Below are 16,979 nucleotides of genomic sequence, written 5' to 3'. Positions count from 1 at the left end.
TTTAACGGTCAAAGTTAACGATGTTAAGTCAAAGTTAACGGTTTGATTATTTTTGCACCCATCCATATAACGTTATGAGTATTTTTGCCATTTTTGTCACTTTAGGATACTGGATGCCTATCGTTGACTGCTTTGTAGATATTTTTGTCCCTTTACTCAATAAAAAATAAAGGGAGGGATTGTTATTTAATTTAGGATAAAGGGGCAAAAATACCTACAAAGTAGTCAGCTACGAGCACCCAGTATCTTAAAGTAATGAAAAGGGTAAAAATACCCATAATGTTATATGAATGGGTGTAAAAGTAATCAGATCGTTAACTTTGATCTAACACCGCTAACTTTGACCTTTAAACATTGATTGTGTATGCCATATGACAGTCTTTGCTAACATGGACTAAAAAGGGACAAAAATACCCATGAAGTCATTGGCTAAGGGCATAAATACTCATAATGTTATCAAAGTTGGTGTAAAATTGACCAATCCATCCAATCTCTTAAACGTTGACTGTTTAGCTGACACCTAAGTAAAAGTTGACTATTTTTTCACCGATGTAAATAAAAAAATATTTCTAGATGAAATTATCTGAAAGTTAATCGATTATTGTATGAATATCATGTAAAAAAAAATATCATTTTGACTAAATATCAAATTAAATTGCTTGTTTCTTTGCAGCAGTGGCGAAAATCATTTAAAAATTTTGAATCTATCGTGAATGAAATTGTTTAAGATTGTAACAATGTTCTTAAGCTATATGTGCTCAGTCTCAATCTTTAATTTTGAACAATCTATCTTACTATATTAAATCTCAGGTTTTACAGACAAAAAAATGAGTAGAAAAGGAAAAAGGAAAAGGCAAGATATATGGTGATGTAAAGAAATCATATGACATTAATTTTGACGGATTAGTCACTATTGTACCTATTAAAGTAACATTATAGGTATTTATACAATGATCAATCAATATTTGTAAAAATTTATTTTGGAATATTTTTGTTTACATCAGTGAAAAAATAGTTAACTTTTACTTAAGTGTTAGTTAAACGGTCAACATTTAAGGGATGGATGGATTGATTATTTTGCACCAACTTTAGTAACATTATAGATATTTTTTGCCCCTGGCCAATGATTTCGTGGGCATTTTTGCCTCCTTTTTAATCCACATCAGCAAAGACTGACACGTGGCATGCACAGTCAGCATTTAACGATCAAAGTTAATGATGTTATATCAAAATTAACGGTCTAATTACTTTTATATCTATTCATATAATATTATGATATTTTTATTCTTTTCGTCACTTTAAAATATTGAATGTTTGGACTGACTATTTTATGATTATTTTTGCCTTTTCACCTTTTCATTTATTGGACATTATTTTCTCCTTTCACGCCCCTTTCCTCGCGGCTTCGCTAGCCGACAAAGCATATCCATGATCCACCCGCAAAGCATCCCTGTGGTCCTCCTTCCGGTGACTGGTCGGATTCAATGGCCGTACCGTCACGAGGAATCTGAACCCACCAAACCCAGGGACCTCGAAAGTTTGAATGTTATTATTTGTCAGTTGAATCTTGAAAACGGACCGGTTTGCGTCTCGCCCAACCCAACCAACCAACCCGAACCGATTTTGGTCTCGAGGCACTGCCACAGCCCACAAGTCCCCAACCACGTCAACAAACCCGCCTTTCTTATCTGTCTATAAAAACAAGCCTTCCTCTTCCTCTCATTCCGCAGCATCATCAATCCAACCCATATCGCATTCTCTCTCTCTTTCTCAGTGCATCTTCCCTGCCTTTTCTCTATTGGATTTCCCTTCTGGTTCTGCGTCTCGGACTCTGATAGGGAGGCCTTGTATCACCGGAGAAAGTCGCACCTTGCCTTGTGTTTGGTTGCTCGGCGGTCATCAGAATAGGAGAGAAATCGAGAGAGATTATTCAGGGGGATAAAACCCAGTGTTGACGCGTTGTGGACATCACGGCTATTCTTAGAGGTTCTCGGCTTCTCATTCATGTCCGTTCTGTACGACGGAAGGGTTGCGTAATCGTGACCAACCCTTCGCCGCACGGCGGGCGCGGTGCATTGCCTTCCGAAGGCGGCAGCCCTTCTGACCTCCTCTTCCTCTGGCTGGTGGTGGTGCTTCTTTCTCTTTCTCTTCGTCAGTAGTAGTTAATTAGTTTAGGTCTTTTGTAATACTGAAGATTCCTAAGGTAAGTTAGTAAAAAGCAATAAGATCTCGTTGAAGGCTTCTGGTTGTCGTCGAGTTTGGTTTGTTTGGTTTTAATTTGACTGAAGAAAAGACCAAAGATGTTGAGAATTAAGAGGGTTCCCACCGTAGTTTCAAATTATCAGAAAGAGGAGGCCGGAGAGGCTGCTGGCGGTGTAGGGGGTTGCGGTCGTAATTGCCTCAAAGAATGTTGCGTTCAAGGTATAAGTCAAAATTCTCTGTACTTCAATTGTGAGTTAAATTTGAGCTTATTGATAATCATGCATATGATTTTCATATGGGTTTTGGGCTCATTTGGGGTTTTTTTGGAACAGAGGCCAAACTTCCTTTATACGCATTCAAAAGGATTCACAAGTTTAACGGAAAGGACTTGTCTGAACCTGAATGCAGGGAGTCCCCAGTGGCTTTTCTTGACTCGCTTATTCTAGGAGAGGTAATTGTAAATGTGGATGAGGAAGAATTGAAGATCAATTACGATATTATGTTCCTTTGCACTATTTGTATTATCGTGTTGTGTGAAGTTGTTTACCATTTCATGGTAGTGGGAAGATCGGTCGCAGAGAGGGCTTTTTCGCTATGACGTTACTGCTTGTGAAACCAAGGTCTGATTCTTATTGTATTGTTTCTAATTGTTTTTTCATAGATGAGTATGTAGGACTTGAATCCATACTGATGTAATAATTTTGGAATAGTGATTCCGGGGGAGTGTGGTTTCATTGCCCAGCTGAATGAGGGTCGTCACCTCAAGAAGCGACCCACTGAGTTCCGAGTTGACAAGGTGCTCCAGCCGTTTGATGGAAATAAGTTCAATTTCACTAAAGTTGGGCAAGAAGAGATTCTGTTTCAGTTTGAACCCAGTGATGGTGGTGAAGTTCAGTTCTTTCCTAATGCTCCAATTGACGTTGAGAATTCCCCAGTCTTGTTGCCATCAATGTATGTTTCTTAGCTGTTGTTTCAGATTCTTGTTCTTGAGGGTTAATTTTGAGTTAACATCTCATGGAATTCTGTTCATTTATTTCTCTCTTAACAGGTCAGTCCTATTGAGTATGGGCATGTGCTGCTGATTCCTCGAATTTTTGAGTGCTTGCCTCAAAGGATTGATCGGGAAAGCTTCTTTCTTGCACTTCACATGGCAGTAGAAGCTGGGAATCCATATTTCCGTTTGGGTTACAACAGCTTGGGTGCATTTGCAACTATCAACCACCTTCATTTCCAGGTACTGGTTGCTGAAGAACTTGACATAATTTCTCAACATTCTTGTAAAATTATTGTATTGCTTATCGAGTGTTTGGCCCTCAATCAAATTGCAATTTTGATGGTTTTGACATGACCAGGCTTACTATTTGGCTATGCCTTTTCCCATTGAGAAGGCTCCCTCCAAGAAAATAGCCACTTTAAATGGTGGTGTCAAGATATCCGGATTGCTAGGTTATCCGGTCAGAGGCCTTCTCTTTGAGGGCGGTGATACTCTGGAAGATCTGTCAAATGCTGTTTCAGATGCCTGCATCTGCCTTCAAGACAACAACATACCTTACAATGTTCTTATTTCTGATTGTGGAAGGCTAATCTTTGTCCTGCCACAGGTGAAACTTTATCTTAAATATTGAGAAAGCAGGAATTGTAACCTTACAGTCTTACAAACACTTACTTTGCTTGCAACCACATTCATCAGCTGCATCAGCTCACATAGTTTGTCTTCTAAATGAACAGTGCTATGCAGAGAAGCAAGCTCTTGGAGAAGTGAGTGCAGAGCTGCTCGACACCCAGGTAAATCCGGCTGTATGGGAGATTAGTGGTCATATGGTGTTGAAGAGGAAGACCGACTATGATGAGGCGTCAGAAGCCAAGGCTTGGAGGCTTCTTGCAGAGGTCTCCCTCTCAGAAGAGAGGTTTCAAGAAGTTATCGCCCTCATCTTTGAAGCCATTGCTGCCACTGTTGAGCTGGAAGCCAATTCTGAATCTCTGGAGGAAGTCAAGGCAGCAAACTCACGCCGCTGCCCATCCATGGCGGCCGGCTCACAAGAATGTCTTGTACTCCAGTAAACAAGGCTCTGATGAACACTTTCACTGTGATTCTGTTGTAAAAGTAGCTACTTTATGCTTCAGATTAAGTCAGTACCCCCTTCATGTTTCGCTTATTTAGTTGTAAACTGAGTTTGCTTTGTAGTGCTGTGTGTGTGTATCTTGTGATCATTGGCACTGTTATGCTTGGCTATGCTTCAATGTCTCTGAAGAACAATTGTGTAATAACTGGTGCCGTAAGCACTTGGTAATGTTAAATGATTGTGTATGATTACGCTTTTTTAACTGTTATCTCATCTCTTGTTTATTCTCGCCCTTGGAGAAGATAAATCCTTGGAGAAACTTGGCTTGTTTAGATAAAATAATAGATGAAATCATATTTGAATAAATATACCTGTAATGAGTTTCGATGAAGCACTAATGATTTGTTGAGCTTGTTTATAAGTTAAATTAACAGATAGTTGGATCTTTTATTGTTTTATTTAGTCCTTGGTTGTTGTCGGTTGAGGGGTTCCCTTGATACCACCAAAAATTAGTTATAAAATTTCTACAAATCGAGTTTGATTAAGATGTCGATGACAGATTGATTGCCTTGAGAGTTGAATCACTATATTTTAGAGAAAGCGCAGTGCTGATTTTAGGGAAGATATTGAGACTGGCCTGTAAAGTATGGTGTTAGGTAAGCACATGATTCACATGCATAACGTAATATCGGAAATAGCATCGGCCAGATTCGGTTGTAGAAACAACACGCTCCTAGTACCCAAAAATGTACAATACCCACTAGTACGCGTCACAGAGACGCTTGATAGCGTAATAATAATGTGCTGTTTGTTCTTTAAAAAAACCATTTTATTTAGTTAATGTAAATGTCAAGCGTTATTTAAAGAGGAGGTTGCGTTTATTTTACAACTTTTTCAAATTTCTTGTTTCAAAAGGATATTGTGGTATTTTTCATGCATGTGAAAAAAAAAAAAACCAATCCAACGTGATTCCTTCACGCCTTTAATAATTCGGTGAGTAAACATAGTTTATGGGGCGCAACTGAAGCCAAGTTTGTGAAGAAAGCCAACCCACTTTGATTATTTAATTTTTAAATTAAAGAAATAATTAAAAAAGAAAGGAGTAAAGATATAAGGAAAAATATCATTCAAGGACCACACCAGCACATTTAATATCAAACAAGGACAAAATTTTGTTAAATATTACTGTAAGACTAGGGATTTATTTGAAAATAATTATAGATAAGAAAAAACTACAATGCCCCTACTTTTCTTTTTTTAACTAACAAGTACTCCCTTTGCTTGTTAGAGAGATTATCACTTTTAGCCTGTATTTTTTATAAGCAAAATAACCTATTTCAATGAATATTTATTGTATATTTCTTAAATCACTTCTTATAATTTACATTAACGAGAAATAATTAATATATACTTATGTTGATTAACACAGACCATTTTAGTTCACTTTTTTATTTTCAAACATAATTATTATAGTTAATCGACTTTATTAAACTGTGTGTGATATAATTTTTTCTCTTATATGTAAAAATGAAAGGAGTAACTATTTGTATTTGATAAAAAATCATTCGTTAATTGACAAATTTAAAAATCTAAAGAGTTTGGTTGTGGGAATGGATAAATATAAATCATGTTTTAATAGTAGCCATTCGATAATTAATAAATATCTATTCATGTTTAACAAGGAGCCATTTGTTAATTGACAAATTTAAGAATTTGAAAGAGTTTGATTGTGCGAAGGAACGAGCGTAGATTATGTTTTAAAAAATAGTTATATGTTAATCAATAAGTACTTATTTTTATTTAATAAGAAGTCTTAGTTAACTGACAAATTAAAAATCTGAATTGTTAATTAACAAGTTTAAAAAAAAAGAAAAGTGAGGTTATTATAGTCATTTCCCATTTAAAATTATTTTTAAATCAATCCTTTGCCCTATAGTGATATTTCAAAACTTTTGCTCTTATTTGATATTAAATATGACCAGTGTTTCTTGAATGATATGTCCCCAAGAAAAATTCCACTTACAGCATTTGATATGCGTTTATCCCGGTGCCTTTTTATTTTTTCGTGTTAGCAAATCATCTAAGATCAAAAGGCAATAGCTATGATTAATTCAGATCGAGTCAGGTTGAAAAATTTTCAAGTGGAAGCTCTATTATCAAATTATGCTGTATTTGCAAGAGAACACACAAGACTTCTAATTAACCTGGTATAACTTTTTTATTTGTTGAACCAAGTGCTTGGTGGCATCTTTTTATTTTAGTATTGTAAAATTGAAGATATTATCTGTCAACCTGTTTTAAGAACTCTTTTGGCCCCAAAAAACCAAAAAAAGATGAGAGCTCTTGTTACTTACATTAATTTGAGTTGGTTATACTTTAACAATAACCCTTACTCGAGACGTTTCATTTCATCATCGCCGAAATGTCCAAACAGATCCTTGCAATCATTTTTTTTTTATTAACTGCAAAGTGCATTCGCTAATTATTATTGTTTATTAATCAGTAGATGTATCAAATGATTCTTGGTGTGATGTGTGACCATGACAATAATTTTTTTCTTTTCTTTTCCAAGTTCACGTTCCATGATGTGAGCAGAGGCTCCGTTTAATGTGGCATCCAATAAGGTTTTAAGGGGTTATTTATGATGGCATCAAGAGTGGGAGGGTCAAAAAACTGGAGAGAATATTTGACTATTAGATTTTCATTTACTTTAATTCAGTCAAGCTTTTATATTTTTTTTCAATTTTCATATTTATTTTCTACGTATTTTAATTATTTACTATTTTAAGCTTTAATAACTTATTATGGACTTAAGTTATTTATTAAGGTTTTCATATTAGCGTTTTTAGAAATTTTTAGTTGAGTTAAGAGTCTTTTTATTTTTTAAATACCACTCATATATAAATGGCATAAGGAGAGAACATATGGAATAAAGAAGTTATTTCTTTTTAACAAACTTCACTTGTTTATTGATATTCAGGATTAAATGTGATGTGGCTTTTCAGGTAATCATTGCATTGAGAATTCCTTATTTGAGAGATCTTATACGTGATATCAACTCTTTATGTGAGTATTTTCAATTAGCATGTTCTCCATAAGATAACATATTATAGGACTTTAGATTATCGTGTGGACTTCCGTATCATTCTATCAAGCGGTTTTGTTTTTAGTATTTTTTTTGGGGGACAAAGTTGCTAAATTTCTGTTAATACACATGTTGCAAACTAACAGCGTCTGCGAATTTTTTTTTTTATTTGTTTAGTTTTATGTGAGAATTTAGAAATCATGAAAATTATGGGTTTGATAGAAACACAAACGTAACGTAGTTCCGTTTCTTACTTTAAGACATGCTTTTGAGTTTGCAAGCATTAGAACTAGGCGAAAACAAACACGCAAGGTAGTGTCGATTACCGTTTTTTTTTTTTTTTGGGGGGGAGGGGGGCTAAGTTTCTATTACGTTTTACTTTACTTTACTACAAGGAAGTGGTCTTGCATTCATCATACAGTGTTTCCATTAATTACGGAAGCTTGCATGACATTGAGTTATATATACCCCCGAAAGAAGTTTAAGTCATATGATATCCCTTTTTTACGTTACATTTTTATAGTAACTGAATTATATATTTGTCTAGAAATTTATAGAAAGTTTAGTGGTTTATATACAAAACATATTTCTATGTATGTATGTGTGTGTGTGTGTATATATATCAAGAAACTGCTATGCCCAAAAAATGTTTCTACATAAAACATTTCTATACTATTCCCAACTAAAAATATTATGAATATGACTCATTATTTCCTTCTTTGGTCGCCGTGATTATCAGTCACATATATCCTTAAATCGCCATTTCCCTCTCACCTTGTAATTCTTTGATAATCAAAACTTTCTGCTTTCCTCGATCATCGTTCGTGCATCACCCAAAATGGCTCTTCAAGAGTCGAAATTGTTAATGATGTTTCTGCTAATACTTTCCATCAAAATAGACGCGACCTACGAGCATGCCAAAAGCGGTACTGTTTCGTCTTCGTCGTCGTCATGGTTGAAGAAAGTTGCTTACCGGCCAAGACATATTGGGTGTTGGAAAAGACCATTGATGTGCAGCCGAGGAGTTCCCTCCGAGGAGGCTGTGTTGCAGAAATCGCTGTGTCGATGTGAAATCAGACAGAAACAATTGTGGGTTCTGTGGTGTGAGATGTGTCTTTAACATGCAGTGTTGTGCAGGTTTGTGTACCGACACAAATATCGACCCTTTCAACTGTGGTTCCTGTGGAAATGTATGCTCCCTCGGGAACCTGTGTGTGTTTGGGTTGTGTGGTTACGCACAACAACCACCACCACCACCTCTACCACCGTCGTGTCCTCCAACGCCACCGTCTCCACCACCGCCATGTCCTCCAATATATGCTGCCAGTACGGTCAGAAGTTCATCATCAGCCCTCTGAACTTTAATAAATTAAGTTCAAACGCAATCCACAAAAGAAGATCAAATTGATAATGAATATCTATGGATCGTTTAATTTGTTTGCATTACGCACATTTACTAAGATTCATTTTTGATGTGCTTATTATATATGATTTTAATTTCTTCCAACATTTGTCTTCGATATATAAATTAAAAAGTTTAGTTATTAATACCTATGCATGAAGCAAATGTTATTTCGAACATAAATATAGAGATACCAATCTCTGTATTCTGGAATCATATGTGGTCACCATTAATTGACACATGCATATGAGGGAACAATTTTTTTGTTAATATACTTGTTGGGTTTAATTGTATTTATATTATTTATTTGTGGTTGCTTCATTATATTCTTCCATTGTAAGACAAGCAAGGAAGTTAGTTACTTGAGCTTATTAATGCATTTGGACGTTATCGATCATCTTCATAGATATATGGATCAATATCGCATTCGATGATTGATATTTGCAAAGAAATGTTTCGTCATATGGGTGATCATATCATAAATGATTCCTCCCCAAGCAAGCTACAGATAAATATGAACGTGGTGGAAGAGGAAGAGGGACGACCAATGTTTAGGACCCGCGGGGAGCTACAAAGTCCGATGAGAACAAATAAGTTGAACAATGGAATAAACACTATTTTAATTCAAAATTTCAAGATTTAAATTTATTTATTATATATTATTTATTATGCCTAATTTTATTATCCAATATAAAAATTTAAGGGTCAATTTAATTTATTATATATTATTTATCAAGTCTAATTTGATTTAGCTGAATTTATTAGACAAAAGAAAAAAAAGTTAATTTTTACAACCCATTCTTTTCGGCGGCGCAACAATATAGAGATAGTGATGAGGAGAAAGAACCAAAAGAAGGTGGGATAAACAAATGGACTCAATTGCATTATTTTGGTGTAATTGCAAATAACATTGCATCATAGCTCAGTGCTATATCATTTTGGCTAAATGCAATAGGGAAGAAGAATGCAAGTGGCGTGACTAGTTGAGATAGAAATATGAAGATTATAATGAAGAACACAAAAAAAAAAAAAAGATGGAAGGATATAACCTATAATCGGGCTCTGACATACCAATCATAGTGAACTAGGTAATAATTCTCCATTTTGAGAGGAGAGAATTCAATTTTGGACATTGAATTTGTTAAAAAAATGTTTAGTGTGATGTTTATTGAAAGGCAATACAGTGAAAATGATTCCAAACAAAATATCAATTGGTGAAACAACAAATTGACTGTAGCATTTTAGAAGTGTCTGATATCACTATTTCCCAATGTGTTTTTTGTGTGTGTAAGATATTTTGAATGAATCAACGGTCAAAGGAATTTTTATAGATGGATTCTCGGTAGTTTTGGGCAAGAAAAGGTCAATTTTAAGGGATGATACTCTTCCATATACAAAAAGTTTTTGAGAGAAACCAAAGGACGGTAGGTTGGCGGAACATATTAAATTTAATTTGAAGAAATGGTTAAAAGAGATTTTTAAGTCATCGGTAAAATCGTACCCTAAATATTCTCATAATAATTGGACAAAGAGACATTGCAATATTTGATGAATGAAAGATGTATAATATGAAATATGCGAATATAGAACAGTTCCATTAGACCCTGGGGATAACGACAATTTCATTGTATTATTTATTGGCAACCTAACAAGGCTGAAGTGAGTGCGTTATGCAAGGTATAAATTACAATTAAGTAATTTTCAATATTTAAAAGTGAAAAATCCAAAATCATTTCAAAAAATCCAAAATATATATTTAAAAGTGGTTTGAGAAGTAGTACTGTGAAGGAATATTAGATTGCACATCTCCACAGATGCTCTTAGCCAATATTTTGTATTGATATCAGTTGTCTAATTTTGTGGAGCCTTAAAACTAAGGAGTGTGCTGTGTAACTAATAAATTCGTAGTCCTAGGTGGGACCAGGCATATATAATGACTCTCTACTCTACATTTGTATTGCGCAACTCTGTTTCTTTCATTGCAGATGATAAGTGACAATATGTAAAAAGTATGAAGTTCCATTCCAAGATGATTCTTTTTCTGTTCTATTCCGTTATCATGGCTTCACATTAAGACGTCCATCAGCATATTAAACCCTTTATATTAAATATACTTAAAATAATTTATTTTATCAAAATAATTTAAGTAATTTAATTAGATATATCTTTGACTTTGAGGCATCTTTGACTTTATTATTTTTAATATTCTCTTTACTATATTTTTCTTAACTTTTTTTTGTTTTCTTCTTTTTTTATTTGAGTTTATACTTTTTTATAGCTGTAGAGGGCTAAGATCTATTTAATTTTCTTCTTCTTCTTCTTCTTAATTTTTTTTTTCATCTTTCATTCTTTCTTTCCTTTTTCCCCCTTTTTTTCCACATTTTTTGTCCCAATAGAATGGCTCATGATATCATGTTAAGCTCTTTATATTAAGTGCATTTAAAGGTAGTCATTCCTTTCACCAAAATAATTTAAACCATTTGATTAGATACATCTTAAATTTTATATATTTTTAATTTATTTTTTTAGTTTTTAGATGTGGGACATCTTTGGTTTCTTTATCTCTAACGCAACCTATCTTACTTAAGCCACAAGTATTTAAAAAAGAGATTACAATAAAATAAAAATTAAAAATATTATTTTTTAAGATAAAAATTGAATTAGCTTAAAAAAATAAAATAATATTTAATAATTTGATACTTAGGCCTCTTGAATAAATCCACAAGTCTAGGCATTAGAGTTGGATTTAATTATATAAGTTTTTTCATGAGTTCTGGTACTTTAAGAAAATATATTTTAAAACTTGGGTAGTTCAATCAACATTTTCAACCTACACCAATGGAAGGCAACAAGACAAAGTTCAGTTGAAGGTTTTCATGAAAACAAGAATGCCAAGACATAGATGAATCCATAGCCGACGGTCAAACAAATGCCAGAAATATTTTTATAAAGGCTAACCAATGATTGTGTGGTGTGTGCAATATTGCATATTAAAGAACCACCTGCTATAGCTCCCATTTGTTTTAAGTTTGAGGCTCAAGGTCTGTTCATTTCTTGAGCTACTCAAAATGGAAGAGAGTAAAGTTGAGGGAGATAGTCATCATTCACAACCACGGAAGCATTATCATGTGTTCCTCAGTTTCAGAGGAAAAGATACGCGCAGGAGTTTTACTGACCACTTGTATGCTGCGTTACTACGAAAAGGGATCGTTACTTTTAAGGATGACAAAGAACTTGAGAGAGGACGAGTCATCTCGGAGGAAACTCATGAAAGCTATCGAGGGCTCTCTGTTTGCTATTGTGATTTTATCCGAAAACTATTCTTCTTCCTCATGGTGTCTGGATGAGTTGGCAGAAGATTGTGGAATTTAAGGAGGATTTTGGCCTCATAGTTTTTCCAGTATTTCATGGCGTCAATCCGTCTGATATACGACACCAGAAAGGAAAAATTGGAAAAGCTTTTGAGAAACATGAAGCCCAATTTGCACAAGACAAAGAAAAGGTGCAGCGATGGAAAAAAGCTTTGACTCTTGTCAGCAACTTTGGTGGCTGGGACACCAATGATCGGTATGTTCTTTCACGGGGCAACCTTATTTATAAATATTATATATGATAGGAAAAATATATCCATTCCTCTTAGTGTGTTTTGATATTATCACTATTCTTTCTTTCTTTGTTGCTCCTTATTTCCTAAGTTCAATTTTCTACAACACTACAGCATTAGTTTTTATTGTCATTGACAGATTTAAATCTGCTGATGTGTATATAAGTATGAGCGAAAAAGCTACTAACCTTTCTGTCTTTTTGCCTTAACCGTTGCATTTTCTTCCCTATAAAGTTTTGCTTATCGTGCCTAAGATTCTGATTTAATGTCCTGCTTTTCTTTTTGGCCTTATATTCATTTTTTTTCAGACAATTCAATCATAATAAAGAAGTTAACTTGAGTAACATACTTTATATGCATATTAGTCATCATTAAATCCTTATGGTCATATTTAAAATAAATTGATTAGTGTTGTATATGAATAAAATTGAAGTAATTAGGAGTAACAGAATAGAATATAAAGACTAGTACCAAAACACATGTTAAAGTATGGAGTCCAAAACTTGTTTTTTTCCTATAAATGCATAGTAGAGTATATGTAAATCAGTAAAATTACTGTTTTATTTTTGTGTATGGCAGGCATGAAGCGGATATCATTGAAGAAATCGTTGCAGCAGTATGTAGTCGACTGTGTGTTCAGATGCCATCTAAGTTTGATCATTAGTTGGAATTCAATCCAAGGTAAAAAAGATGATGTCTCTTCTAAGATTAGGTTTAGATGATAAATGCTTCGTTGGCCTATGGGGAATGGGTGGAATTGGTAAACAGCCCTTGCAAAAGCTGTTTACGAGACAATTAAGTGCAAGTTCAATACTTATTGCTTTCTTGCAAATATCAGGGAGGAATCAGAAAGAATAGGTTTAGTTGGCTTACAAAGGAAACTTCTTTCTCGTGTCCACCAAAACAATATTGAGATCAATGACTCAGACGAAGGAACGGTTGCAATAAGACACTTTTTATCCAATGAAAAAGTTCTTATTGTTCTCGATGATGTGAGTCACATAAATCAACTGGAGAATTTGGTCGGAGACAAAGATTGGTTTGGTGATGGAACAAGAATCGTAGTAACTACTAGAGACTTGCACTTATTGGTGTTGCATGGCCAATTCACTGAGTACAAGATTAGAACTTTGAGTAACCGACGCAGCCTTAAGCTCTTGTGTCAAAAAGCGTTTTAAAAAGGACGAACCTGAGGAAGGTTATCGAATGTTGTCGGAAAAAATAGTTGAATATTGTGGTGGTCTTCCTTTGGCACTTCAAGTGTCAGGTTGGTTTCATGTAAGAGAAGTCAACGTGAATGGAGAGACACGTTGAATATGGTGAAGCAAAATTTGCACAAGGATGTTCTCAAAACACTTCAATCAAGTTATGATGAATTAGAATACGAAGAACACAAAGCAATGTTCTTAGATATTGCTTGTTTCTTCAAAGGAAAAGAAAGAGTTGAAGTGATGAGAATATTAGAAAACTGTGGTCTTCACCCCACAATTGGAATCGACGTCCTTATTGAAAAATCCTTGATAAGCCCAAGCCTGGGGCAGTGGCAAAGGTTGTCTACACATGCATGTTCTTCTTGAAAGATGGGAAAGAGCATTGTCATGCAAGAATCTCCAAAAGATGCTTCTAGACGCAGCAGGTTGTGGTCTCGAGAAGAAGCTGATAATGTGTTGAAAGGAATAATGTAAGCACAGTGATGTTTTTAGTGCACACTGCTGAATTCAGTTAATTTAATACAATATTGCTTTTATGTTTACGCTGAAATTATTTGTGCTTCTCTTCTAATTATACATCATAATATGTGTGTGTGTGTGCGTGTGTGTGTGTGTATCAGGGAACAGAAGCTATTCAAAGCATAGTCTTGAACTTGGAAGAACCATACATGGAGATTGGCACCCAGATTGCTTCTCAAATATGAGTAATCTAACATTGCTTTACCTAAGTAATGTGCACATTTTGCATTGTCTGAATTTTCTTCCTAGTTCTCTGAAGGTTCTTATATGGGATAGATATCCTTTGGAAGCTCTGCCACATAATATTAACCAATTAGGTGAACTTGTGGAGCTTACATTGCATCAAAGCAAAATCAAACAACTTTGGAACGGAACACAGTAACTGTCCTCCTCACTCTTAACTAACAAAAAACTGAAGCATTATTAGTAATCCTGCCACTGAGTTTTCAAACGAGAAAAAAAAATTGATGCATCTTTTTGTTGATCAGTTGTTAGGTAAACTGAAGTTGATCAATCTGAGTTATTCTGAGGATTTGATTCAGACGCCAGATTTCAATGGAGTTCCAAATCTTGAATGCTTGCTTCTTGAAGGTTGTAAGAGCCTATTTATGGTTCATGAATCTCTTGGGCAGCATAAGAAACTGGTAAAGTTGAATTTGAAGGACTGCACACCTGAGAATCCTCCCCAGAAAGTTGGAGATGAATTCTCTGGTGGAGCTTCTTCTTTCTGGATGCTCAAAACTTCAGAAGCTTCCCAAATTGGAGAAAATATGAAAAATCTGTCCACATGCGATGTGAGTGACACCAATATAAGAAAAGTCCCTTTCTCCATCATTCATCTGACAAATCTCAAAGAGCTATCTCTTCATGGATACAAAGGGCCATATTCCTTCTCACCTCTGGATTCTCTTCCTTGAAAAAATTGGATTTAAGCTTCTGCAACTTGTGGAATCCATCAATCCCTCATGATCTGCGAGGCTTATCTTCATTGTAGAGTTGGATTTAAGGGGAAACCAGTTCTCTAATCTACCTTCTGACTCCATCTCTAATCTTCTCAACCTTCAAACGCCTTTATCTCAGTGACTGTGCGAGGCTTCAATCACTTCCTTCCCAAGCTTTCACCAACTTAATTAGAATATTTGCAAGTTGCTGTCCTTCAATGAAACCCTAAAAGACATGCAACATCTAGTTTCATCACTTGTCTGCAAGGTCTGTGATCTCTCTGAAACTGTGTTTTTTTTTTTTTCCTGTGAATCATGTTCAATTACTAAAAAGGTCATATCTTTATCATCGTTACAGCGTCGCAGTGATCTTCTACATGAGGTAATTTTCTTGCGTGTGCCTGGGGATAAAATCCAACTTGGTTTAAAGAGAAAGAACATTGTGTACATTATGCTTCTCACGAGTTTGAGGCAAATATAGCTATAAAAGTAGACACTTCTGATAATGATGAGAGGCAATGGTGGGGAATTGCAGTGTGCCTTGTGCTGAGAAAAAGAAAGGCATCATTTTTCTGTATAAGAAGCGATCTACGTTGGGGTTTCAAGATCCTAACGAAGAAGAAAAACAGGTCAAGAAATCACTGTTTGGGAGTGCAGATTCAAATCCTCATCTCTGTATAGCAATTTTTCCCTTTAATAATTTGAGTTATAGGCAACAATGTCATCTAGAGGAAAAGTCAGGCTCAGCTTCAGCTTCAATTACATTGAGATTTGTGGAGGTTTGAATGTAGAAGTGCACTGTGGATGGCGCATAATATGTAAGAATGATTTTTTGAAGGGTAAATTGTAAATTAGGAAGTACCATTTACATGCAAGCAGTAGCATGCAGGCTGAGCATATATTGGCTATGAAATGAAAAGTGATATGCTTTGTGACTTTGATTTGATATATTGTGAATTATGTGTGGGTAATTTGTTGATTGACATCTATCTATATGGTAAAATACATCGGGATACTATAGCCCAATAGTTGAATGAACAGTGATTTTCCTTATTTGCCCTTATTATTGTCCTTTTGTGTTGTAAACTATGTCAGTTTGGGTAGAGCCATCAATTAGTAATGTCCAGCCCTTTTAAACTTAAAAAAATCTAGAGCGAGCTGTGCTACTTTAAGTATAATGATAATTAGATTTAAAAGGGTCGGCCCTTTTATAATTTTTTTAATTTTACATTAAAAAATTAAATATTATACTAATTTTAAAATCCTAAACTCATTTTATGGGAATGAAAAAGAATATATGAAAAACTTAATATGATTGCCACTATTTGGTGCTCCACAAAGAGAAGGATAAAATTACATTGATATGATAAACAAGGAAAATCATCAATATTTCACTAATTATGGTAGCAAAATTTGATTATTATCAATGTTAATTTTGTGATGTTATTTTTATTAGACTTAAATTTGTTTTATAGATTTAATGTTATGTGTAATAATTTTTTTTAGAATATTAAATATATATTTCTAAATTTTTAATTATAAAAAAAAAAAATGTATATAGAGTCAAGGCCTTGAGGGCTAGCTTTTCAATCATAAGGGCCAAAATCGAGCTAAGCAAAATGAAACTCTAAAATATATTGGACTTACAAATCAGCTTATTTAGACCCTAACCCTTCAAAAGGCTGGGCCTAATCCTATTGAACACTTCTAGCATTAAAGGGCCGGCCAGGCCCTAAGGCGCCTCTGGCGTCGAGGAACAATATCTACCATTTAAAACAAATAGAAAAACCAGAATCAAAGGACTTCAGAGTCCAAACAAAATTCAATAATAGAATAATAAAATTTAACTCATTTAAACTCAATAAAAAAAAAGGAAAGCTAATAAAAATAGTAATGAATGAAGTTAGAGAAGATTAACTGAAGGAAACAAAAGCAAAATGCAAACCAAAAAT

At 34.5% G+C, this 16,979-nt stretch overlaps 2 protein-coding genes and 1 pseudogene across 2 annotated transcripts; all 3 read left to right on the top strand.

Annotated features, from left to right (window-relative positions):
* Positions 1-1,725: 1,725 nt before the first annotated feature.
* LOC129295552 (GDP-L-galactose phosphorylase 1-like) lies at positions 1,726-4,527 on the top strand (annotated as a pseudogene).
* Positions 4,528-8,188: 3,661 nt separating this feature from the next.
* Positions 8,189-8,708, top strand: LOC129295550 (stigma-specific STIG1-like protein 4). Its single transcript, XM_054934075.1, has 2 exons — positions 8,189-8,417; positions 8,488-8,708. The coding sequence occupies exons 1-2, from the start codon at positions 8,189-8,191 to the stop codon at positions 8,706-8,708; spliced, it is 450 nt and encodes a 149-aa protein (XP_054790050.1).
* A 3,112-nt stretch (positions 8,709-11,820) lies between these two features.
* Positions 11,821-15,003, top strand: LOC129295554 (disease resistance protein Roq1-like). Its single transcript, XM_054934079.1, has 5 exons — positions 11,821-12,042; positions 12,108-12,319; positions 12,936-12,986; positions 13,195-13,417; positions 14,629-15,003. Exons 1-5 carry the CDS (start codon positions 11,821-11,823, stop codon positions 15,001-15,003), a joined length of 1,083 nt encoding a protein of 360 aa, XP_054790054.1.
* Positions 15,004-16,979: the final 1,976 nt, after the last annotated feature.

Source organism: Prosopis cineraria, unplaced genomic scaffold (assembly GCF_029017545.1).
Source record: "Prosopis cineraria cultivar Desert tree isolate PC_DT_omini unplaced genomic scaffold, ASM2901754v1 PC141, whole genome shotgun sequence".
NCBI lineage: Eukaryota > Viridiplantae > Streptophyta > Magnoliopsida > Fabales > Fabaceae > Prosopis > Prosopis cineraria.
This window is presented reverse-complemented; position numbering and strand designations above follow the sequence as displayed.